This window comes from Stylophora pistillata, chromosome 7 (genome assembly GCF_964205215.1).
Source record: "Stylophora pistillata chromosome 7, jaStyPist1.2, whole genome shotgun sequence".
Taxonomy (NCBI): Eukaryota; Metazoa; Cnidaria; class Anthozoa; order Scleractinia; family Pocilloporidae; genus Stylophora; species Stylophora pistillata.
Genome location: NC_142525.1, coordinates 17,807,035 through 17,831,315, shown reverse-complemented (window position 1 = coordinate 17,831,315; position 24,281 = coordinate 17,807,035). Strand labels below are relative to the sequence as shown.

The 24,281-nt window shown below is 39.6% G+C and overlaps 1 protein-coding gene across 3 annotated transcripts in view; it reads left to right on the top strand.

The window, feature by feature from the left end:
• The window catches only part of LOC111346499 (uncharacterized), a 29,452-nt gene extending 8,577 nt beyond the window's left edge, over positions 1–20,875 (top strand). Inside the window, exons 5-18 of one of the 3 annotated variants that reach the window (XM_088727692.1) lie at positions 8,346–8,410; positions 8,562–8,698; positions 9,409–9,645; positions 9,838–9,877; positions 10,228–10,270; positions 13,522–13,840; positions 14,611–14,721; positions 14,947–15,137; positions 15,481–15,603; positions 15,898–15,968; positions 16,359–16,399; positions 16,996–17,092; positions 19,636–19,735; positions 19,957–20,875. In XM_088727692.1, coding sequence (XP_088583818.1) covers positions 8,346–8,410; positions 8,562–8,698; positions 9,409–9,645; positions 9,838–9,877; positions 10,228–10,270; positions 13,522–13,840; positions 14,611–14,721; positions 14,947–15,137; positions 15,481–15,603; positions 15,898–15,968; positions 16,359–16,399; positions 16,996–17,092; positions 19,636–19,735; positions 19,957–20,019 — 1,638 coding nt within the window. In that variant the 3' untranslated portion in view covers positions 20,020–20,875. Of the gene's footprint in view, positions 1–8,345; positions 8,411–8,561; positions 8,699–9,408; positions 9,646–9,837; positions 9,878–10,227; positions 10,271–13,521; positions 13,841–14,577; positions 14,722–14,946; positions 15,138–15,480; positions 15,604–15,897; positions 15,969–16,358; positions 16,400–16,995; positions 17,093–19,635; positions 19,736–19,956 lie in introns of all 3 variants that reach the window. The other 2 variants (XM_088727691.1, XM_088727693.1) reach the window with 2 other exon arrangements.
• The last annotated feature ends 3,406 nt before the right edge of the window (positions 20,876–24,281 follow it).

The following is a 24,281-nucleotide window of genomic DNA, read 5'->3' as shown; positions in this document are numbered from 1 at the left end:
ACTCAACAACAACTTTTAATCTGACATAATAAACCCAAATTGTGCTTTCTTTAAAATGTTTTACATTATTTTGAACTAAAGATACATGCACAGCAGCAAGTTTTATTTTGAAGCAAGACTTAAGTTACACCTCACTCCATTTGATGTATATCAAATTAACAGCAAAGTGACATGGCTTTATACCTAACACCAATTCTTCAAGAAATGGCACACCTACATGTTAACTTAATATGCTGAAATTTTAGCTATTCAATAAAAGTCTTTATGCAGATTTACCAATACTAAAATTTCTCAAGGAATAGGTATAGTAGCCTTTCCTGTGAATCATACTGAAGATTACTCTTTGTCAAAAATCTTGCTACAGATTTGCCTGTACCTAAATGCTCGTCGTAGAGGCTCTACACCTAGGACATGTTCTTCAAGAAATTGATACAGCAACTTTTCTTTTGAATCATATTGAAGATTAAGACAATAATAAGTTGACAGTCACAATAACAATCCCTTTACAAGGATGAATATCCTTGCTGGTGTATGACTATAATTACTTCTGTCAACTAGTGGTTTATATTTAGTTTGAGATTCTTTACTCTGGTTCAGTAGTTTTTTGTATAATAATCACATGATTGTAAATAAAGATTACAATTGGTAGCAGTTTACATTCCATGCTTATACTTCTGGAAGTTATAAATTTATGATTTATTTTGACAACCGCTTTGATTGTCACTTGAAATTAAAAATTTTTGTGAATTAGATGCAACAAGGATATTCCCAATGCTTTATGTTTAGGGTAAACTAGGAACACTCAAAACTGTGCTCTTGTTTCATGAAGAATCACAGATATTGAGTGTGTTGAAAGAAACATTAATGTAAAAACATTTTTCAAATTATATTTAGTTATATTTCCTTGGGAATTTGACAAGCACAATTCCAGAGGTATTTCTGAAATTTTGGCAAGCATTTATTATAAATCTAGTTGGAAGAAGAACCTTTCTACATTGAATGAATACTTGCTAAAAGCAAGGATTTGAGATATTTATTCAATAGTGGAAATACCCCTAAAATGAGAATTCAAAGTCATAATTCTTAAAACAAGGAATGTAAATCTTATTTTTAATGGTGCTATTCTTAAACTGAGGAACTTTCATCGGAGAGTATAAAATTCTTAAAAGCAGAAATCTTGATCCTTACATTTCAAGGAATTGACTCTCAAAATAAGGAAAAAATCCTTGTTTTGAGTATCCACTGACTAACAATAAGAATTCCGAAAAACAAAATTTAGAGTGGTGTGAACATCCTTGTACTTGTTTTTTCATCCTCGTGCTAATAATTATCTCAGAAGTGCGAAACAGGCTTCAAGGGTAGTACTCAGTTGCAACACAAGCATAGGCATAAACAACAAGCTAATGTGGAGGTGGGCTCAGCTGCAACATAAATATGAGCACAAGCGCTCAGTCGATGTTTCGTTAAATAGGGACATTGTTGGTATAAGCAGTATAGTGCTTGCTGATTGCCTGAAAGACTTTCGCTTATGTTTCTCCTTACGCTTATGCCAACCAAGTCTTAACTAGACAGTATAAGCATAAAAAGAAGGAAACGTTTTGATAATCTTATGCATATATGCTTATCCTTATGTCCGTGCGTTCCATCCAGGGTATAAGCTTTTACATGCCTATCCCTATGCTTGCATCGCAAGTAAATACTGAGCTCAATATTGGAACAATAGTTTTATGATAAACAAAACAGCACCCTTTTGAACTTTCATTCCACAAACCTTTACTGTAAAATCTGGAACAGTGACTGTCTTGCACCAAATCCTAATCAGGCCATATTTTCTGTCTTTGAGGCCTAATTTAGTTTCACATCATATTCCTCATAATGCTCATTAACCAGTCTAACGATTTATACCTTAGTATGGAAATCAAACACCCATTTCTATTGACGACACACATTACATTGGCTTATCCAATTCACGAGTTGGCTCACAGAGCCTTTCATTAAAATACGGTCTAACACTTTTTATAGGATCTTTAACTGCCAACTAAAATGATCTACCTTTACATTAGAAATCTGTTGTTGATCCTGACTTGTCGTCGAAAGCGTGTCGTGGCTCCTAATAGGAAAGTGGACCGTCTTTCAGGGTCAGAAATACTTGAATCTCCATCTTCTGGTTCCTCGTTTTCGTCTGTACTTGAGTCGTATTCTGGGACCTCCTCCACATTCTCGGGGTCGCTCTCGCCTGTTTCAAGTTCCTCTTCGTTCTCGTTTACTTCAGAAGACTCCGAACCTTCAGACAAGGCCAAGTCGACTCTGTCTTCAGATATCTGTAGCTGTCTCGGGTAAATCATTTTCGGCCTCGTTCCATGTCTAGCCATGGTTGTTTCCTGACGGTTTGTTCTTTGCCGAAAAGTAGCTCCATACGTTAAGGCGTAATTACGCATTTCTTCCACTGCCTTTTCTGAGAGTTTAGCTACTGGGAGTTGTGGAATAGAGGGAAGTGTAGCTAAGGGGATTTCATGTTGTGGGTTAGGGTACCAGGAGCTCTTTTCACTGGTGTAATAATACACTGTCGAAGACGAGAGCCGTTCGTACTCTCTTTTATTGTGTCTCTAAGGTCCCTACAGTATTCGTTTTTTTGATAGCAGCGGATGTTTGATGTGGCTGGTAGAGTGCAGGTGTTCAAGGTCAAGGGTCATGCAGCTTAGGAGGTTAGTGGCATCAAAAGAAAGAGAGGAAAACATTGACTTCATTCTGTCCAATTCCCAGTGTAGCATATCGACCGACCTCACAGTTACGGCAGACACCGTGGCTTGGGGTCCATTCAGTGTCATCTCAGAGCATCCCGTTACAGAGCGAACTGACTTTTCATACTCAGCGAGCATTTGTTTGCATTCCTTGACCTTTTCTCTTGCCTCTGGTAAAGTTCTTAGTGGAGGAGACTGTCCTTTCTGCAGTCTGCACAGAGAAAGCATCGTAAAGCTTGCCAACAGACTTTAAAAAACTCGCTATTTCGGAAAGAGGCATGATTATTTTCAACGAATTTGATTGAGCGTCGCAAATATATACGACGGAGTCAAACTCAACACAAACACCAACTGGTTGCTTGAACTGGCATTCCAAGACGGGACCATCTTTACTTTCTTCAATTTTGGTTGCAGCAAATATCTGAACCCTTCCCTCTTCATCAATTTTGAAGAGACTTGCTTCTTCTTGATCTGTGAAAAGGATTCCTCTCTGAAATGGCGCAAAGGTGTATCATGCGTTTTGAGATCTGTAAATGACGTGGCTTTTACAGGAGGCGAGTTCTATTAGTGTTATGCCCTCATTGTGACACAAACAGCTTGTTGTTGTTCACACAAAGGCTGACGACAGAATCCCAATCCTCCCCCTAGCCAATGATGCGTTGGACATATATCGCACATACCCCATATCCGTCATACTTGAGCTGTGCACTATGTATTTTCTTGGAATGTGAGTCTCCTAGGAACATAAGCTCTCTATCAACTAACGCAATCGCCTGAATGTGCGCTTCGATAGCCTTGTCCATGAAGTTTACTTAGTGTTTGTCATGTCCAAGTGATGCATATTCTGCCTCTTTCCTCTTAACATATTCCTTGCTTCTTTGCGCACCTCCGCCAGTGTTCCAGTAAATGGCAAACCAAAGCGTTCTTTCAGAGTTTGTAAGCATTTAACTGATGTTATCTTGCTTGCATTCAGGTACACATGATTGTCCTCAAGTTCGACGATTAAGACACGACCATCCGACGAGTCCAGAAACGCGACATTGCTCTCGCAGTGTACTTGAGTTGAAGCAAGATTTTTCTTGATAATAGATATTTTGTCGACAGGACGGTATGTAGACGGGCGCGGTAAAGAGTGGAGGGAGCCAATTTGCTGTCCCATGAAAGAAACAGAAGCCATCTGAAGTTTGCAATGGAGATTAATTGGAGACGGGTACATTCCCAGGCGATTGTTGTCAGTGAATTTATCAAGCTCTAGAATTAGAGTGTGGCAGACATAACCAACGCTTGACAGGAAAGAAGTTAATCCATCGCTGCATAATGTTAAGACTGCCGAAGGGTCTTGGCGGTCTTATTCTTTACATGGTTATTCTGTGGTATAAGCTTTCTCACTTTAGACATAGTATCGAAAGTAGAGCGGTTTCGTAGAGTGCGAAGCAAACCACTGTTGCTACGCTCATTGTTCAGCTTGAGCCACCAGTTGCTGAATGACGCTTTCAAACTTTTTCCCACGTGCACGCAGTCAGGTAGTACAGTTAAAAGAGAGATTTCAAAAATCATTTCAAAAGCGCCCATGTTGCCTGTCTCGCAGTCTGCCGTGGCAACAAAAATCGCTCGCTTGACACACTTTTCTTTCTGGTCAAGACAAGTCGTACAAGCACGTAGAGATGGATGGTGGCTTACTTGACCTTTCTCTTTGCATTCACCGCACACGTCCTTTTTATCAAAGCAGGTATGACAAAAGCTTTGGCAATGTTCAAAGCATTTTCCAAGTATGCTTTTTGATGACGAAGCCCGACTGTAGCAATATTTACAAGTTTGTAAGATCTTCACCTGTTCTATCAACACATTGTGGAATTACTCGGCCGTTTTCCCAGACTTCGTGGAGTACTCCACAGCACAAGGTAGGCTACACTTATTGTCAATGCTTGTGACGGAAGAGACTATTGCTTCGGTGACCAGGTTTTCCTTTACAAAATCTGCACATGGCTTAGGGTTTCTTCTTACATAATCAATGTTAAACTGACATCTTCTTTACATCGCTCATCAAATTCAATGGCTGCAGGTTTAATAGCTGTGCCATCGTTTGCTAGGCAGCAAGGATACACAGTCAAATAACTTGTATCCACGGTAGAAACAGCATGAAATGTCTGCATGAGCACGATTTGTCCTAACGAAAGTGGCTACCACACTCCTGGCTCATTGGTATAACCAGCTTGGTGTTTAAGGCACGTCTTATAAGAAGGACCTCCAAGATTCATTCGCTGTTCGTTGGCAGGATCAAAATGACTCTCTCTTTCCTCACTGCGGTTCATGGGATCTCTAATAAAGCATGCAACCTTCCTTCCTCCTAAGTAAGTAACCGTGTTAAAAAATTCGATGACATCTTTGTCGTACTGGTGCAAAGGATTGTAATGAGTTTCTACTACATCGTTCAAAAATTTGTAGAGAATTCGGGTTCTGTCAATTTCTCCTCTGCGAATCAGGTCATTCAGTTTAACGCACGTAGGATCGGCCATTTCTACGCCATAGAACAAGGAGGTATTGTCATCTTCTTCAAAGTCACTATCAATGTCCCTGGGGTCCTCTCGACTTTCATCGTCCTTTTGTCCCTCTTCGTTGTTACTCTCTTCGTTGTCACTCTTTTCGCTATTACTATCTTGACTATTGTTGACTTCTCACTCTCCTCACCCTCGACACTCCAATCAACGTCACTTTCTGTCACGTTTATTCTGATTTAAGCAGCACAAAACAAGTAATTAAATCCAGAATTTTAATAACATATTAAGCTGTTACAACAATGGTTCAATTTACCCTATAAGATAGTTATGGTTAGTCAAAACAGGGTGACTGGAATGAAGTCCATTTCATAAAAAAATACTTAAAAGTTCAATAGGGTCCAATAGCGAAAAGCCATGGGCGGAACAAAAGACGAACTCTATTCCTGTGTATTTTCAAGGTGTACAAACCAACTGTTTGACGCTAGTACCTTTTTTTTTTCATCAGTAATATAAATGGGGCAAGAAAAAAAAGCAGGGATTTACAAGTCTATGTAGTGTAAGTGTCCCTCACACGTGTATTTTAGTATCGTTTGACTGGAAGACAATGGTTTATCAGTTACTCTATTTCTCTATCTGAGTTGTCAACGTCAGAGCCTTCTGCAGGTTTCGACTTCTTGTTTGAACTTCCCGTCTCATTCTCTTCAACCAGTGACCTCTTCTACAATATACCAGCATGTACCACGGGGTTTCGTTCAAAGGTCGGCAAATAGTGCTTTGGAAATGTACTTTAGATCACTTACCAAGTATGTTCCGTGAAAAACTCCCCGGAAAACTGGACAATAACATCGCCAGAGACCATGGCTTTCCTATGGAGCGAATCGCAATCAGTGGGGTACAGTGTCACGGATAACGGCGCGAACACAGCAGACGTCCCAGTACGTTACTATTCCCTGATGCGTGTCATGCAGAGAGTCTCGTCCGTGACAAATAAATTCACATACTCAGAAACAACGCATTTCTGAGGATCGTTCAGATCCACGATCCGAACTTCCTCACAAGCAAAATCCGGACCTAAAAAATCGATGAAACCGCGAACCGTTGCAATTTCAGGATCCGCAAATCCGTTAAAATTTCGCTCTAAATCCGAAATCCGGGCAAAATAACTCTCAGAATCCGCCGATCCGTCAGCCTATTCACCCCCCCTCTTACAAGATAGTCAAGTTCCTACGCTTTATTCAGTTCATTAGTGTGTCGCCGATTTTAGCTCAGTGTTTGATTTCTTTCACAGACCTTAAAGGGCAGTGTCGTATCGGCTTCAATAATGCTGAAATGTTTCACCTGTTACTTTGAAACGGTATGTTCCGATTCGCAAACGCCAATCAGTTTACTTCCTGTGTATGAGATTTCTTTAGCAACAATGGAAACTTCAGTAAGCTTTCCAATGTACAAAAGAGAAGGGATTTTTTTTTAAGTGGGAACTGTTCTTCAGTAGCGAAACATTTTTATAAGTTTACAGAGGATGGACGTTTCAAAATTTGCAATTTTCAAACCAGACCTGGAGGAGTCAATCTCGAACCCAAAACCTTCGATATTTTTTTGCTACGCATTGCCGTTCTACGAAATGACTATGGCATCATCATCTTACACTTTTAGCGTGATATAAGTTCCGCCTTTCCACTTTATTTTAATTATAAAGTTAATTTTAACGAAACAATAGTGTGTCAAAACATCATTCGAACGTGAAACTGGAAACAAAAGAAATATATCGCACCTAACATCAAAGCGCTTGCGATCGTGCAAGCTAGCTACGTTTTCGGAAATTGTTCGTGCCGTGAATAAGGGCGTAGCTAAACTAGGAAACTTTGTTGTGGAAACATTTTTTCCTGTTATGTTTCCCGGGGTGGCTAAATTAGCGGGAAACAAACAAAATGGTTTTCCGCCCCAGTGGCTAAACGAGGAAACATTATTTCGGAAAACAAATGAGCTACGCATGCGTGTATGAATAAACTGACTTCGAGGAAGTCTGGGGATCATAGAATGTTCACATTTTCATTGTATCAAAGCCCTTTGTGGCATTCCGCACAATAATAAAGAACTTCAGCATCTTGTACCACTTCCAAGAGAGTAGTACACATCGCTTGTTTGTTGACTGGACTTCTTTTTTTTTTCCAGGGCCTGTTCCCTCATAAATTGCAACCTGATAGTTTTCCACTTGCTCTTGTAATCCTCCCGGCTGATATATTTTTCTGTCATCAGTAGATTGATTTGCGAATACGCCACCTCCTTACTGTCCCTGTTCATGTAGTCCTTATGACCCACGTCCCAGAGACAACAGAGGGAAGGCCTTTCCTCATACAGCGTAATTAGCATTTAAATTTCTTCATCTTTCCAATTTCCTTCCCTTTCCCTTTCTTTGAGCGTGACCTGCTTGAACTTCTTCGCAATCAGCCATTTTAATTGTTGTCTGCTCGCCGTTGCAATGAAACATTTTTTAATGTGCGAGCGGCACTGGAAACTAATCAACATTGTTTTCATCGTGGCTAAACTGGGAAACATTATGTTTCGGACGCAAAATTTGTGTCCGGGAAACAAAAATGTTTTTATCTGCAGGTAAAAACAATTTTTGTTTCCAAGCAGCAAAATTTGTTTGCACAACATATGTTTCCCGCGCAACTAAACTGGGAAACATTTGCCTCTGCAAAAATGTTTCTGCAACAAAGTTTACTAGTTTAGCCAGGCCTTAATGAGTATTCAATTAGAAAAACAATAGAGTGCATATATAAATACTAAATCGACCCACAAAGTGTGGGTACACACTTAAACTGCGCTGAAGTTGTAAAGTTTAGTTTGGGGGAGTGAATCATTTAAGCATGGCTATAAAAGAATGTGTTTTCAGGACCAATGGTGGTGTGCCATACTTGAAATATAACAATGTAAATTTTACACCAAGTGAAGGTGAAGCAAGCAAAAATGTGTTCACAGACAAGCAGACCTATGATATTTTGGTGTTCTGCATGCATGTTAAAGGTATACTTTTGAATAATTTGTGCAGTTTAAGCATTTTTGTTCCATGTAAAATAAAGTAACTTTCTTCCTTGTATTTAAGATCTCCAAGGTTTATGCTAAAAATCCCGGAAAAGAAATGTACAGTGTCGGTCTTGTTGCTTTCAGGTAATTGTTAATTTTAGAATGCTCAGTGTATGCATATTTTCATGACTTTTTTTGTTTGAAACAAGAATGTAGAATTAATTGAGTACAACATACCGGTACTCTTTGGTTATTTCAGGAAGTGAGGAAAGTAGTCCTTTTTTTACTATAATAGATCTGGTAGTGTTGTTGCTGAAGTTGAGATGAAGTTTGGAAATTCTGTTACTGACCCTTTGAAACCACTGGAAGATGAAATCAAAGATGGAAAACTTGGGGCATTCACAGTTAACCGTGAACTTGATTTGAATATAAGTAAGGCCCAGTCTGCTTCACAAGTAGATTTTATTTTGTCATGTTTATGGAAAGTTACAAAATTTCTCTGTACTGTTTCAAGATTTAGTTTTGTTAAAATCAAGTTACCCTGCATGTACTTCTCAAGAGTGAGAGAACTATTTTTTTAATCCTTGCTTTTAAATGGCTTGGAATTGGAAAACTTTATGGCAAGTATTGATTAGACTGAAAACTGTTTTCTTATTCAAAATCAGCTGTGTTTCTGTACTCTCACGTATTATAGGTAACAATTACTAATTTAAAAACGACTGGTATTCAGGAAATTGTATAGTTTTCTATAAGCGACCATCAATTCTTTATTACCACATGTACATCAGCAATTGCCCAGGGGGCCATGTTCAGTTCTTAAAGTAATGGTTATTTTTAGTAAAAAATATACAGTAGAATCTTGTACTGATTGATTAGAAGCGTAATGCTTTTGATACCAGTCATATTGGATATCTACATGTATATTTTGCTAAATAGTAGTGGAAGCCTTGTTTTTTTTGTACGTTTTCAAAGGCCGGGGTACTCTGGTGAGACCATCAACAGGAGTCTTAAATCTTTTTAAGGATGGTCTGCTGCACCATCTTCAATGTGCTGTGTACATTTACAACTAAATCTGCCCTACCACCTTTTCTTCAGCAAAAAATTGTTTCAGTTTTGATAAAATTAAAATGTTCTCTCTACAGGTCCTCTACCACCCACCTCGTTTTCTTCAACAGGTACTCCACCACCCACCTCCCTTTTTTCAACAACGTCAGAAGAACCAGATCAACCTTCAAGTAATGCTCCCAACTCAGGCTTGACACCAAGTGAATTGTGGGGTATCATTGGAGGATGCATTGCATTTGTTCTTGTAGTCATCATCATTATTGTAGTGTCCTCTATTTACTGTTGGAAGAATAAAGGTGGTGTTGCTTCAAAAGGTAAGCAAAACAATTTATTTGTGTATTGACAAAAATCTAGAAGGCTGTTTAATTTTTATGCATCAAACCACAACATGCACCAAAGGTGCACATCCTCTTCTTTTATCTTACATTGCCATTACTGTTACCATATGTATGGTCACTTGATTGATCCATTGATTTGATAACTTCCAGTTTTTCGGAATTTTTAAGGTGGTAGGAAAAAATTCAGTGAAGTTGGTGGTGACCTTAGGTAAGTACAGTATTAGCTACTGTTCTGACACTTGGCAGCAATCGCCAGTAACCCTGGCTGCTCATTTCCTTGTGGTCTTGGTTTATATAATTTATACAAGCATGCTTATGATAATTACATCTTCAAATTGCCTTTCGGTTTCTGGCTTTACTTTGCAGATACTTCGTCAACCAGTCCCTAATATAATTTGAATTGAACACCATTTTCCATAATAGTTCTGGTATGATGCAGCGGTGAAAAATGAATGAACTTTCTGAGTCTCACTTTCATTAGCAACAGAAATCCAGATTTGTCTCGCCTTACCAGATATTCTTATAAGAGTTAACTCTGTTCTTATGTTCAAATTTTAGTAACCTGCGGCATCATCGCCTAGAAGACCGAATTGATATCCAGGTAATATAATTCGATAGTGAGGAAAGATTTGTTTAACACTGCGTTAACCTCCTTTTCATACTGCATGCAACTATTCTTCAAAATACAAACATGTAACACATGAGGAAGGTGTAGCATAGCTGTCAAGGTGTGGAAAACTTGTGAAAATGTCATGTACTCGTCAAATACTTGTGACAATGTAATTACGCATGCTAATGTCGAGACGTTAGTTTAGGCGAGGCGTGCACCGATTACGGAACGTTTGTGTATAGGGTATATGTCGTAGGTTGTCTTGTAATTTTTTGGCTATTAAATATGCCGCCCTCCACCGAAATTTCGGGCCCAAAGATAGTCTTGGTATAAGTTTCACCAAATAAGGTAACAAGCTGGCGAATCGGTGATACAGTTCATCGCGGCGTTAAGAGAACTCGCAACGCTCTGGGATTTTGGAGGCCTTTGTGATGAAATGATACGGGATCAATTGATTGAGAAGACATGCGTGAACCGGATCCGAGAACGTCTGCTACTGGAACCGGACTTCCTAACAGTGGATCGTGCAATTCAGCTCGCTCTTCAAGTGGAAACGGCCATGTTGGAAGCTCGCACATTGCAACCGTCCCAAGTTCAATACATCACGCGGAAACCTGTCCGTGCTCACGGAGAAACGAAACGGTATCCCCTTTTAGCAGCTAAGCCATCTTCAGAGCGTAGTGGCTGCTATTCAGAAAAACGGAGCACAAATTGTGGTTCTGATCTACATGACATGCTTGACAAGGCCTGTCCCGCCCGTGCGGTGCAGTGTTGATTTTGTGGTAAAGCAAATTATTTTGCGAAATGGTGTCGCTCAAAACCAGGTGCAGTGAAACAAGTTGCTCAAGATCCCAAGAAGGACGTGAAGGAGTCCGAAACGGTATTTAACCTCTGAAGTGAGATGAACGAAACGGGGTACAAGTTTTGCCAGGTCAACATCCGGGATGTGGAGTTGGATCTCCTGGTTGATTTGGGTGCAAGGTGTCTATCATTAATGAGTTGCTGTTCATGGAACACTTTTCCTCACAAAAGCTTGACAGTCTATTTCAGCGTCTGGTCTGTTACAACAACGAGGAAATTTAGGTTCTCGGGGTGGTAAAGTTGTCAGTACAGTACTACTGTTGGGGGTTTTACCACTCGCTTAGCTTTTAACGAGAAGTACTGAGACCCTGGACTCTTCTCTTTTTTTATTCTCTCCTACTACAACGCTTCAGATCTTTTCTTCTTCTACTACTTAGCGAGGAGTGCCCGCGTATTAAATTCAAAAATCACAGACATTTTTGGGTTAGCTGACCGTGAGAGTTTTTTTAGTGTATTCGTTTATTTTGCAAAAAGGGGGAAACTGGTTAGCCCTCACCGAAGCACCTGTCGAGCGCCAAGGAACCAATTGAACGTTAACAGCTGCGCACAGGAATTGCGCACACGAACCAATTGAACGCTAACAGCTGCGCACAGGAATTGCGCACACCAACAAGAACTTCAGTGTGGGTAGAACTCAAGGTCAGCTTTACCAACGCAAACACGACCACCTCTAAAACTAATTGTCTAAATGTCTAACACGGTAACAAGGAAATCCGTGAGCTGAGCCAAAAAAATATAAATCTACCAAAACAACGCGTAGGCGCAAAAGGCAAGGCTGAACAAAACAAAAGCTTAACTAGAAAAGTCTCAAAACAACAACTTCCAATTCACCTCACAACACTACAAACAACGCGTGGAGAGGTTTTCGTTATGTTACCTCGCGCGGAACCACTCTTATGGGAATCGATCTTTTCAACAGACTCGGGTTCCAAGTCACCCATAACGGAGTGCCATTTCAATCCGTCTTACTTGCTTCAAGGTTTCCCGAAGCATTTCGAGAGTTCGGTGAAGTTATCGGTATAATCACCGTCCTTATTTAGACACCGCAGTAAAGCCAGTTACACAGAAGCGGTGCGTCTACCCCTTACTTTATGCGAAGAAGTTTCGAAGGAACTTCGACACCTGGAGGAGATTGATGCTATCGAAAAGAGTTACTAATCACCGTTGATCAGAAATCTGTTAGTTGCACGCCGCCCCTCCAGGGAAATTTGTCGTTGTGTTAACTTGCGGGATTTTAACAAAGCCCCCATTCCTGACAAATACCCTCTCTCTTCACAGGAAGAACTTATGACAGAGTTTTGCTTTCCACCATCTTCTCCAAGTTGAACCCGCGTAAGAGCTATCTGCAAATTCTTTTACATGAGGATAGCAAACACCTAACTGCATTCATCACTCACGATGGTGTGTTACAATACAAGCGCATGTCGTATGGTCTGTCATCCGCTCCGAGTGCGTTCCAAAAGATTCTTTCCTCCATCTTGTCAGGTGTTAAAGGTGCTTTTAGTATCATTCATGGTTTAATTGTCCACGGCAAAGACTTTGAGCAGCATGATGAAAGCCTTAATGAAATTCTCTCTCTTCTTAATGAACATCATCTGTCTCGGAACAACTGGTAAATGTGTTTTCTATGCAATTGAAGGGAATTTCTTCGGTTACAGCGTGTCTGTGGTTGGAGTACGCCCTCTAAAGTCAAATGTAAAAGCCATTTTAGATCTTCCTGAACCTAAGAATACGATGGAACTGGCTTCTTTCCTGAGTTTGTCCCAAATTACGTCCAACTTGCTGATCCTCTCCGCCTGTTCTTTGCAAGGATGTTCCTTGTGTTTGGACAGAGGCACAGTCGGCAGCGTTTGCCATCCTTAAATGGAAGATTGCATCTCCTCCTATCATGGTGCACTTCGACTCGTGCACTCACCGTTGTCTCAGCAGATGCTTCGGATGTTGCCTTCGGTGCTGTTCTTTCACAGGTGATCGATGGCCAAGAGTACTCTGTTGTAATTCGTCGTAGTTTTCAGTTGCTGCAATAAATGTATTTATCCGGTACCGTGCGGCCATGGTCAAATAACACTTTTCAAACATAATTGGGTATTTTTAAAAAATTTGTGCAGTGGTGAGCTTTGATGATCAACACATCTATCTTGCTTCCGTATGAGTATAGTCGAACGCTGTTGTTTTTGATGATAAAAGCCCAGTATTCCTTTAGGTTTGACTGAGTTAATGGGTTATTGAAACAAAGGTTCTTGTTGATTGATTTGCACCGTCCTTGAACATTATCTGTTGGAAATAACATGAGGCGAAATTCGTTTTACAGTACCATTTATAAGAAATATTTGCTCCTCGAAACATGTTAATATCGAAGTTTTTATCGTAACGTCTTTCAGGTTCAAGAATCTCCACAAGAAAATCAGCACACAAGATGTACAAACGTTGGGGGAGATTTGATGTTAAATGATGAACGGTCTCCCCCTTTGCGGTCACAGAGCTCAGGAAACCCAACTTACGAGCAAATTCTGGTTTCCTCGGAGTACATGCCGCTTAATCAAGCAACAAAATCTCGAATCTGGGAAATAAGACGGGAACAAGTTCACATAATGGAAATGATTGGAAAGGGTGCTTTTTCCCAGGTCGCAAAGGCAGTAGCTTTTTTAAATATCAATGGAACAGAAGGACAGATAACTGTAGCAGTAAAAATGCTAAAAGGTACGTGAAATTAAATTGGTAATTGAACCGAGCGGAGTGTAATTTGGGTCTGAAATCATATGAGTGATTTCAAAATTGAACGTGGGTCAGTGCCAGTTTCATTTGAAATCACATAATTTCAGACTAAACTTGCACAACACGAAATTAAATTGGCACTCTATTGAATCCACCAAACACAGGTTTTTTTAGCACTTATGAAGATTTTATTGACCCAGTACTGAGCTAGTTGGTGAAAAGTTGTCTTTCATTTTCCTTTAACTTGATCGGTTACTTTAAACAAGCCTTCAAGTTGAAATCTGATTGATGGTTGTGTATTAGTAAAGGTTTCTCATTGGCTAGGAAAAAGATGCGATTTAGAGCTAAAAATTGTGTAATTCGTGAATAAATGGCACTAATGAGAGAAAATCAGATTGGAAGGATCACTAGTGATTTCAAATTGATGTAATAAAGTCATTTTGTTTCTCCAAGGTGTTTGTCTTGCTTTTTCGCAGTGCAATTTGAGGCACGGCTATTTAAACGATTCTTATCTTCCACTATTCTTTTTATTGTTGCCCCTCAAGTTGTTTCAGAAAAAAAACAGCCATTCTCCAACGTAGTATCCACGCCGGTTTTAGAATCATGCAAAGAATTCCAAATGCAGTGATTGATTAGTTTTTTTAAAGTATAGCTGCTATAAAAGTAATTGAAAAAAAAATAGATTTTGCAGTTTCTTTCTGCTGTTATCTATTACTAAGCAGTGATCTTAGAATACTTTGCGTCTTTTTGTGAAGAAAATGCTCCAGAATCAGACAGAAAGGATCTCCTGTCAGAGCTTGAATTAATGAAGAAACTAAAGCCCCATCCACATGTTATTAAACTGATGGGATGCATCACCAACTCTGGTAAGAAACATGGGGTCAATGCCAGTATCTGAACAACTGTGCACCTACCCCTCCCTAACCCAAAATTAACCTTAACCTGTTATCAGTTGACTGTTGTTGGGTTAGGGGAGGGATGGGTGCACAGTTACTCAGATACTGACATGGATCTGGAAAAAAAAACTCAAAAATAAGCTCACGTTTAAAAAAGATGATTAAATAAGGGTATACTACACCTTTTCTTTGTAGATCCTTTACTTGTTTTGATTGAGCACATACCTTATGGTGATCTGTTGGGTTACCTGAGAAAGAGTCGTGGCCTAAATGACACATATTTTAAAGACCCGGATGTTAAACCTGAGACGAACCTTACGTCAGAACAACTGGTGCGATTTGCGTGGCAGATTGCGGATGGAATGAAATACCTATCTTCAAACAAGGTGAGGAAAAAACTGTGTAGGTTGTGTTTTATAAACAGCAATTGTAAATCCCACTATAGCTGCCTTTTATGTGGGTTTTCAGATATGGGAGACAGAAAAGTCCAGTCGCACCCTCCACAACTTACGAGTAAATGAATTTGTCATCGAGTTGTAATGTGGAGATTGCGGAGGAACTCCGTGAGAGGCAGTTTGCCTCTTAAGTATAAGATGCCTGGTCACTAAGCCATCTTCCCAATTTTTTTTATTTCGTGTTGCGATAAAAAGCCAGGCCCAACTCATTATTTTTGGTACTCTTAAATGAGTGAATAACGGATAAGTAAGTAATCTTGTAGTTTCTGCTTAGATCATTCACCGTGACTTAGCGGCCAGAAATGTTCTTGTTGGTGAAGGAGAAGAATGTAAAGTGACAGATTTTGGAATGGCAAGGAATGTTGGCCAGGATGATATCTACACCAGGCGTAGCGGGGTGAGGAAGGTTTTAAAAACCTATGAAATAGAAAGAGCGAGCACAGGCAATACTTAACTAGAAGTTTAAATAGCCAATACTTTAGTTTGCTCTTAACTGAAATCGGCCGAATATGGGAGCTGAAGGTTTTCCAAAATTTTTGTGTAGCCTTACAGGAATCATTGTCAAGTACCAATTACTAAACACCGGCAGGACTTTAAATCTCTTCTATAATTCTTCCTTAATTCTGTAATAATTAATTTATAATTTTTCTGTAATTCTTAAGTAACCATTGCTGTCTTTTGTTTTGTGTAGGGTCGCTTACCAGTAAAGTGGACAGCCTACGAAGGGTTGCTTTACGGGACATATACGACTCAAAGTGACGTGTAAATATTGCCTTTGGAAATTGATAAGCTATGATATCACTTAGACGAGACTCATTCTAATGAAACCTCTGGCCGCCATATTTGGTGACCACAACCGCACACTTACGTGGTTGACACATTCGTTCGAATTAGCTGTTGTCAGTTACATAATAAGACGCTCCTAGGAGTAATTAGAATAGCTGAGCTTGGTGCAATTAAGTACCTTATAATCTGGAACTCCACAAAATATTTTGTGCGTTTTTCTGTCGGGGGGTATCCACCTTCATTAATAACTTTTATGTTGTAAGTACACATATTTTATGTACATCAGCTAGTAAGAGAGGCAATGAATATTAGAAAGCAGGATTTACTAAAATTACCTTATTCTTACAAATGTGTCTTTATATCCAGGTGGAGTTTTGGTGTTGTTCTATATGAGATATTCACTATAGGTTGGTTCAAGTCCGGTTTTCCTTTTTTTTTTTTTTTTTTCTTTTGTTTACAGAGCAGAGCAAAGTGCTACAAGATTAAGTTTTGTTCTCTTTCTATTCGTTAGATTTCGATTTTTACATCTCCCAATATTGGTACCATATCAACCGTTTTTTAAATAGTTTTGTTTATCTAGATCTCCTCCTTCCATTAAAAGTTTTACCTTTACCAGAATATAATACATTCACATCGAGGGAGCTGGATCAAGAGGAGAGAAAGACGTCATTTAACTCGAAAGTGAGGTTATTCTCTCGCTTCCTCTACCTTTCTGTTTCGATCCAGTCTTCTCAAGAATTTCTTCTGGAGCCCAATCCGATAAATACTGTCGCTTAAACGATACATTGCGAAAACAACAGGTCAAGTTCTTACTTTAAACTGTATTGTGTAGAAATAATCAACAAAGTGTATTTTACGAGACAGAAACTCGGAACCGAGAGAGAACAAGAACAACGTTTTTTCATTGGAGTGGCTCCAAGAGATAATTCTCTTGGTAGCCCTTAAATTTTGACTCTCTGCCCCAACATCGCAATTTGAAATTGCTTTGTTATGATTTTCATAGGCGGATCACCGTACCCAGGGATTAAAGGGCGTGAAATTGCAGACAAACTTCAGAAGGGATACCGCATGCAGAAGCCAAAACATGTTGATGAACAACTGTGAGTGTTTTCTAATTTGTCTTTGAAAATGTTGTCAGGCTTTTTACCATTTTTTTATGCATTTAAACAACAAAGAATGAGATCTTGAAAAGAAAACTTCTAATAGGGATATACTATATATATGTTATTGACCAGCATAGGTCGGTCCGTATTGGGCAAAACTGTGCCCAAGGTCTTGGATAGGCCTCGGACGGTACTCAAGACAGGGGGCACAGTTTTTCCCAATAAGGACCGACCTATGCTGGTCAATAACATTTTTACTTTTTTCTAACACATTAAAAAAAAAAAATGATTGCCATAAGAACCCAAATGATTTAGGGCCACAATTACGAGTTTAATTACGGGAAAATCCTCCATAAACTCAACAATTTGTTAGCGAGTGGATGATGAAGAAAACAGACATATCCAAATTAAAGAGAAAGCTTTCACCGAAACATTTTTATTTGTAAAGGTAACTTAAAAGGCTTCTGAGTAAAATTTGAAACATTTTTTTCATAAGTAACTGTCATGATGTGACACCTGTCAATTGATGAGGAAAAAAGCGTACGCGTGTGAATAAATAACACCATTGGTATGACAAACACGCACGAGTTAAATGACTATGGGACGATCTTCTCGTACAAAAGAAAACACTCAGAGATCTTACGTAAAGTATTGTTTATTTCCAACGACAATTAATCTCCAAAGACTTACCTCGAGCAACCAATCAGATTGCACGATTTGTAGAATACCGCCCGCTCACGAACTGAGAAAAAAATGTGTGATACTCGCGGCCATCTGATAAACAACATTTCGACATTTCCAACCTTGTGAGGAACACTTCTTTATTCCAGATGGTGTCTGTTTACCGCAGATTTTAATTGGTAATAGTGAGAAGTCTTACTTAGTCGCCATTGCATATCACGTTATCGTCTGAGTATTCCTTGTTTTGAGTTCACTTTCAACAAAGCTCTTAGCGATTTGGAAAGGGATTGCCACCTGATATTTAAGTGGCGCATCATAAAACATAAAAGGTTCAATAACTGAGTTATTAGCGACCGAATCCTCGCGTGTGCGCAAAGATCTCTGGTATCGCCACGGGGGCAAACATTGCAGCCCGCTAGAAAGAAAAACGAAAAGCAGTTTCGATGTTCAAAAAACACGATTTTTGAGAGAGATGAACGCTTTTTCGCCGCAGTTTTATCTTAGATGGATTAGGATAATTCTAGTGCAAGTTAGGTGTAAGTTTTGGTGGGAATTACCCCGTAATATGTTATAGAATATACCGATAAACTTCTCTCTTTGCGTAAGATCTATTGTGAAATCGTCATCGCGTAATGGTCTTGACTTGTCACAAAATTAGCCATAAATCGCTACGAAACAACTCATTTAAGTCCTTTCAGTTATATTTTTATGTAGAACTTGTCTTCATACTTGTCGACTTATTAAATGTACAACTTGCCACGTCTGAAAATATAGCTCCTCAAGGGAGAGAGTCGTTGTTAGCGTGATGGGAATGTTTTTTAACCGAGTTGTTGCTTTTTGAAACGATGGAATAAGCGATGAAAAACACGAAGAAACCCCTGGGTCAAGCGATAGTTAGTTTGAGCAAAATCCAACCGTTTTTGAGCTGTCACTTCTCCTCGAGCTCCCTGGAGGATCTGTCTGAAAAGGCAAGATCACGGGATCTCCGGCAGAAACTGAAGACATATATTCAGTTGTGCATCGCTCCTTAAGCGACTCATTTATACCTACTCTACTTAGAAATAATTGTTATGGAAAGCCTTTTCAGTTTTGTTTTATTGTGTTAAGTGTACCTCTAGCTATTTTCTTGGCGTTGTAAAACAAAAGAGTGCTGAAACAGCTAGCTCGAAATGGCACGAGATTGAAATGGTGTGTTTGAGCATTAAATATTATCGTGATACATTAAAGTTATTTAACACCTACGTTGCTTATTTGTTGTGACCTAGGAGAACGAACCAGCGTTGATATTCGGCTTAACACTGAACCTTTTCTTCTACGATGATGATTAGAGACATTACGCGATGACGATTTCACAACAGACCCGCCTTTTGCAAGGAGAGAAGTTTATCGGTTTATTTTATAATATATTTCGGGGTTATTCCCACCTAAACTTATACCTACCTTGTAATAAAATTATCTTAATCCGTCTATGATAAAACTCCGGCGAAAAAGCGTTGATCTCTCTCAAAAATGTTTTTTTTGAACACCGAAACTGCCTTTCGCCAAACATTTCTTACTAGCGGGCCGCAATGTTTACCCCAACGGTCGATCCCAGAAATCTCTCCGCAAACCCAAGGTTCCGGTTACTGGAAACTCATTCATTTGATCGCCATCCTGGCCAAGACCAAGTTCTCAAAAGTTATCGGTTAAGTCTTTGAATGTATCCACTACCGACCAAGACAAATGAAAAGAAACAGGTTGAAGAGTTCGAGATTCTAAATGAAAAAAAAATTGGGGTCTTGATAGCAATAACATTTCTTTGATAATTTTTATAGTGCTGTTATTTGATGTTCTTAATATAACTGAAGATATATCTCTAGTTACCAGATCATGTTCCAGTGTTGGCAAGAGGATCCAAACCTTCGACCAACATTCTCCAATCTTGCCGACACCCTCAAAAAGTTGATACAAAACGAGACGGTAAGTTTGTTATGTAATAATACTATAACCTTCTATCTCTATGTTATTGTATTGGAGTGCTTTAAGATAAGAAAGAAAAAGATGGGTATTACATGCTTTCCTTTGTCAGTTATATGTCAAATGCCGTTCCGCTCTTTAAAGAAACACATTTTGTCTGCAACATCATCGACATTTGTTTCATTATCGGAATATTTCATCCACATTTTTTGTTTGTCTTGCAGACTTACGTCAATATGGAAGAATACGACAACAATTTGTACGCAAATATTGACGACCTCTTATAGTAACTAACGAAACTTGCAGTAAGGGAAAGATAGTTAAAAGGAATCCTTTAAACGAAGCACGTAAGAAAATCAGTGCGATGTTTTTGCTCTTTCTGTTTTGTTCCATGACACAATGTGGTTTTGGTTATTAAAACGTTAAAGTTTCGTCTGTCGTTTCCCACAAGTATTCACAACTAGATAGGGTCAAATCAGGGTTTATCCTTTGGTGCATTGTCTGTCTCATAGCTGTGAATTGCGACTTAGAAGAAACAATGTACTTTGTTGACACTGATAGCCCCAGCACCAATAGCTGCACGTAGACTCGTAGGATGTCCTGTTTGGGTAGTGGAACCCAAAAAAAAAAGTTTAGAAATATCGACAGCTTGACAACGACAATCAACAGCACATCAACAGCTTGCACGGCCACTACAAAAGAGGATAAAAAGTATTTACATAAGTGTTCATGCGTTGTGGATGTTTGTTATCCTAGGTGAGGAGAGAGACTAAGAGCTAAGTGTGAACTCAGAATCATTGGCAAGATGTTTAAATAGGCATCGATTAAATAAGCTGTAGCTTTAGGAAACAATTTAGGTGGTTCAATATTGTCATTGCTGGAAGAATCTGACAACAATTTGTGCCCGTGAACTGAGAGAATAGTCTCTACTATCGACAGATTCTGAAGTGAGGACTGTTTTTTTCAGTACACACCAGCCAGACGGTTGATAATTAGTCCAAAAGTTGGGAATTTTTGGACAGGGAGATAGGTTTGTAGTTTTTAAAAGTCCCGGACATTTTAGATGGTGTATGGAAATAAAAAAGATTTCGGGGTCGTTTGTTCCTCTTCCACGGTGTCAAAATAAAGCTGTCATTTTCCTTTCACGGTCTTTTTCGTGGTCTTTTTCGTGGTCTAAACAACTTACTCGGTATAAAACACTCTAATAGCAATTTTACTGTAAAGAATTTTTATAACATAGCTTGTAAATTCGTGCAATCAAATTCAATAGCGCGAGCGTGCTTCAATTTTCCATTGTGCACGCTGGTGACGTCGGCAAACATGCCTCACGAAAAAAAAATTTTCTTGTGAGTGACTTCAGCATTTTTCATTAAAAAAAACGGGAAAAACTGCCGCAAAAAAGTTAAACTACACATGGCAATAAGGAAACAAACCGATGACGATCTACCTACTTTTTCTTTGGGAATGGATTTTTTAACTCCCGAGAAAGAACCCAGAGAAAGGGAAAACAAAACAATCAACGCCGGTTTCATCCTCGGAGACCCACGGGCTGAGTCGATTTCAAGTTAGGGCGTGAAGAGCCCCTGGGGACATGGTCTTACAAGACAAGTTCCAAACGGTCGAAGTCGTTCTGCCATCTGATTGGTGCCAGAAAATCTTTGTTTTTCTGCCCAATCAGAGTGAAGTTTGCTTTAGAGTCCTTTCGTGTGTTTTAACACGGACATATACTATTAGCTCAGTTGCTCGGTATGTTAGTTTGGACCGTGCGACGGAGATTTGCTTGAGGTGAAAAGTTTCAGTCTCGGCACACAATGTAAGAGAAATCGATCAGATAGTCAGCGAAAATCTTACCGGAAATTATACTGAATACTTTCGCAGGTATCACTAGAGAACGTGTTTTAAAGTTTGCGAGGTTTATATACAACACGATGGTTGCGGTCATTGATATGTCGCTTTAAACGTCTAGATTTTTTGCATAATTTGCTGTGACTGAAACTTTGCCAATGCCGTGAAGTTATTTCGTCGCACGGGCCACGCAGGTATGTCGAGCAACTGGCGCTTTCTCCTACGTAGCTCTCTGCTTTCTGTGCGCGCCAAAATCTAATCTTAGTAGTAAAGTCGTTCACAATACGGCCAAGGTTGCAGAATGGACGACATCCAGCAAGTGCTAAGAGAAAGCTTAGCTGTGGTTCCGGTTAGCTAATTAAAATCTGAACAAAAACTTTTTAACGAGAACATCGTGGGAAGGAGAGATGTTTTCGGGCAGTTACCGTAGGGGTTTGGAAAGAGTTTAATCTTTCAACTGCTGTCTAGAGTGTTGAAATTCTTCAGCTAGGAAGGCCACGGATTCTCTTCTAGTCCCTTGGTCATTGTCATTTCACCTCTTCTGTCGATTGTTCAAGACCAAGTTAAATACCTTTGATCATTAGGAATCGATCCGATGCTGTTTTCAGTGGGAAAAACAAAACCAAAGACCAAGATATATTGGATGGAAAGGGCGGGTTTGCTCTATTGCAAATGTCAGCTTAGTAGTACAGGGTCATCTACTCACATCTAATAAGCAAAAGTTTCCACGCTTAGCTTTCCTTTTTTTTTTCAAGCGAAGATGAGATTAGATTTTGGCACGCACAGAAAGTTGCGCAAGTACCAGTTGCTCGACATACCTGCGTGGCCCGTGCGACGAAATAACTTCACGGGATTGGCAAAGTTTCAGTCACAGCAAATTATGCGAAAAATCTAGAAAGATTTAAGCTTAAATCTCGTTTAACGTTTAAAGCGACATATCAATGACTGCAACCAGCGTGTTGTATACAAACCTCGCAAACTTTAAAACACTTTCTCTAGTGATACCTGCGAAAGTATTCAGTATAATTTCCGGTAAGATTTTCGCTGACTATCTGATCGATTTCCCTTGCATTGTGTGCCGAGACTGAAACTTTTCGTCTCAAGCAAATCTCCGTCGCATGGTCCAAACAAACATAGCGAGCCACTGAGCTAGTGGTATATGTCCGTGTTAAAACACACGAAAGGACTCTAAAGCACACTTCACTCTGATTGGGCAGAAAAACAAAGATTTTCTGGCACCAATCAGATGGCAGAACGACTTCGACCGTTTGGAACTTGTCTTGTAAGACCATGTCCCCAGGGGCTCTTCACGCCCTAACTTGAAATCGACCCACAGCCCCTGGGTCTCCGAGGATGCGCCGGTTTCATCTCGTTTCGCAACTCTAACTTCATTTATGGCAAGCCAAAGCGGACAAAAGCGTGTCGAGTTTGACACGCGATAGTTGAGTTGTACACACGATAGTCCAAAAGACTATACGATACTCGAGAATAACTCTAATTGGTAGTCAGAATAAATGAACAACAATTGAGATTTATAAGCGGTAGTCGAGAATTATTAGCAATAATCGAGAATATTCTAAACTTTATACCGCAGTCGAGATTTTATATACGATGGTCGAGATTTCCGACTGTAATTTTGGTCAGTTCCTCTGTTTTGCACCATAAAACGTGCCACATCTACATTTTCTACACCGTGATCGCCTCTTAACCGAGATGGCACGTCAAACTCCTGAACACCACCTTGAAAATACTGCAGCACTGTTTCAGCTCTGTTATTTGAGCAGCAATGCAGATAAATGACTACTCGACTGAAGCCACCTATGCAGCCGTGAATGACAAACCTCTGGGATATCAACTTGTGATTAGAATCAATATGCCACAGATGGTTTGGACACTGAACATTATACACACGGCGGCAGATTGCATATCTTTTCCGTATGCTTCTCCCTACTTGATCTACTCTGCAAAGACTTTCTCTTATTCTCGTTCTTTGAACGTGAATTTTCGGCCTTCCCTTTAAACTTCCTCTGACATAGGATTCTCCACTATAGGGCGTCAATTGCAGGATTTCTAAGACTTGTTTATCAAGATCAATGTCACTTATGTCTGAGAAGTTTGACTGAATCCCATACTCAGTTCGTCTCCTCAGCAGAGTTTTTTCTGATATGCCAAGAAATGCTGCAATGGCCTTCCTATTCATACCTGTATCTCTCAACTGTTCAATTTGCACTTTCGCTATGTTGAAGGCAGGTCTCCTACCTGTGCTTGGCAACATGGAAGGAACGTTGCTTAAAGTGCCTGGTGGAGATGCTTCCACGACTTCAGATAGCTTTAAAACCCAGGTTTCCAAGGCTCGTAGCAAGTCTGAAAGTGTGTTTGACAGACTATTATGATTAGGAACAACGGATGCTGAATGTTGTGCTGAATTAGTTGTCCCCAACTCTTCGTTTTCAGTCACTGCCACAGCCATGGCCACGACTATGGCAGCATAGTTTTCCAGTTTGCTTTTACAGTGTTCTGCACCAACTGAGTCTTTATTCCGATATGATCGCACGCTGTAATCAAACAGACTTTTAATACTCAAAACAAAACCTCACAGTTCTTCGACATCCGCCATTATGGAAACTGATCAACCTCGTGTTTTATAGGAAAAAATGTCCACCTAACATGAATCGTTGAACGTGTCTATCTACAGCCGCTGACC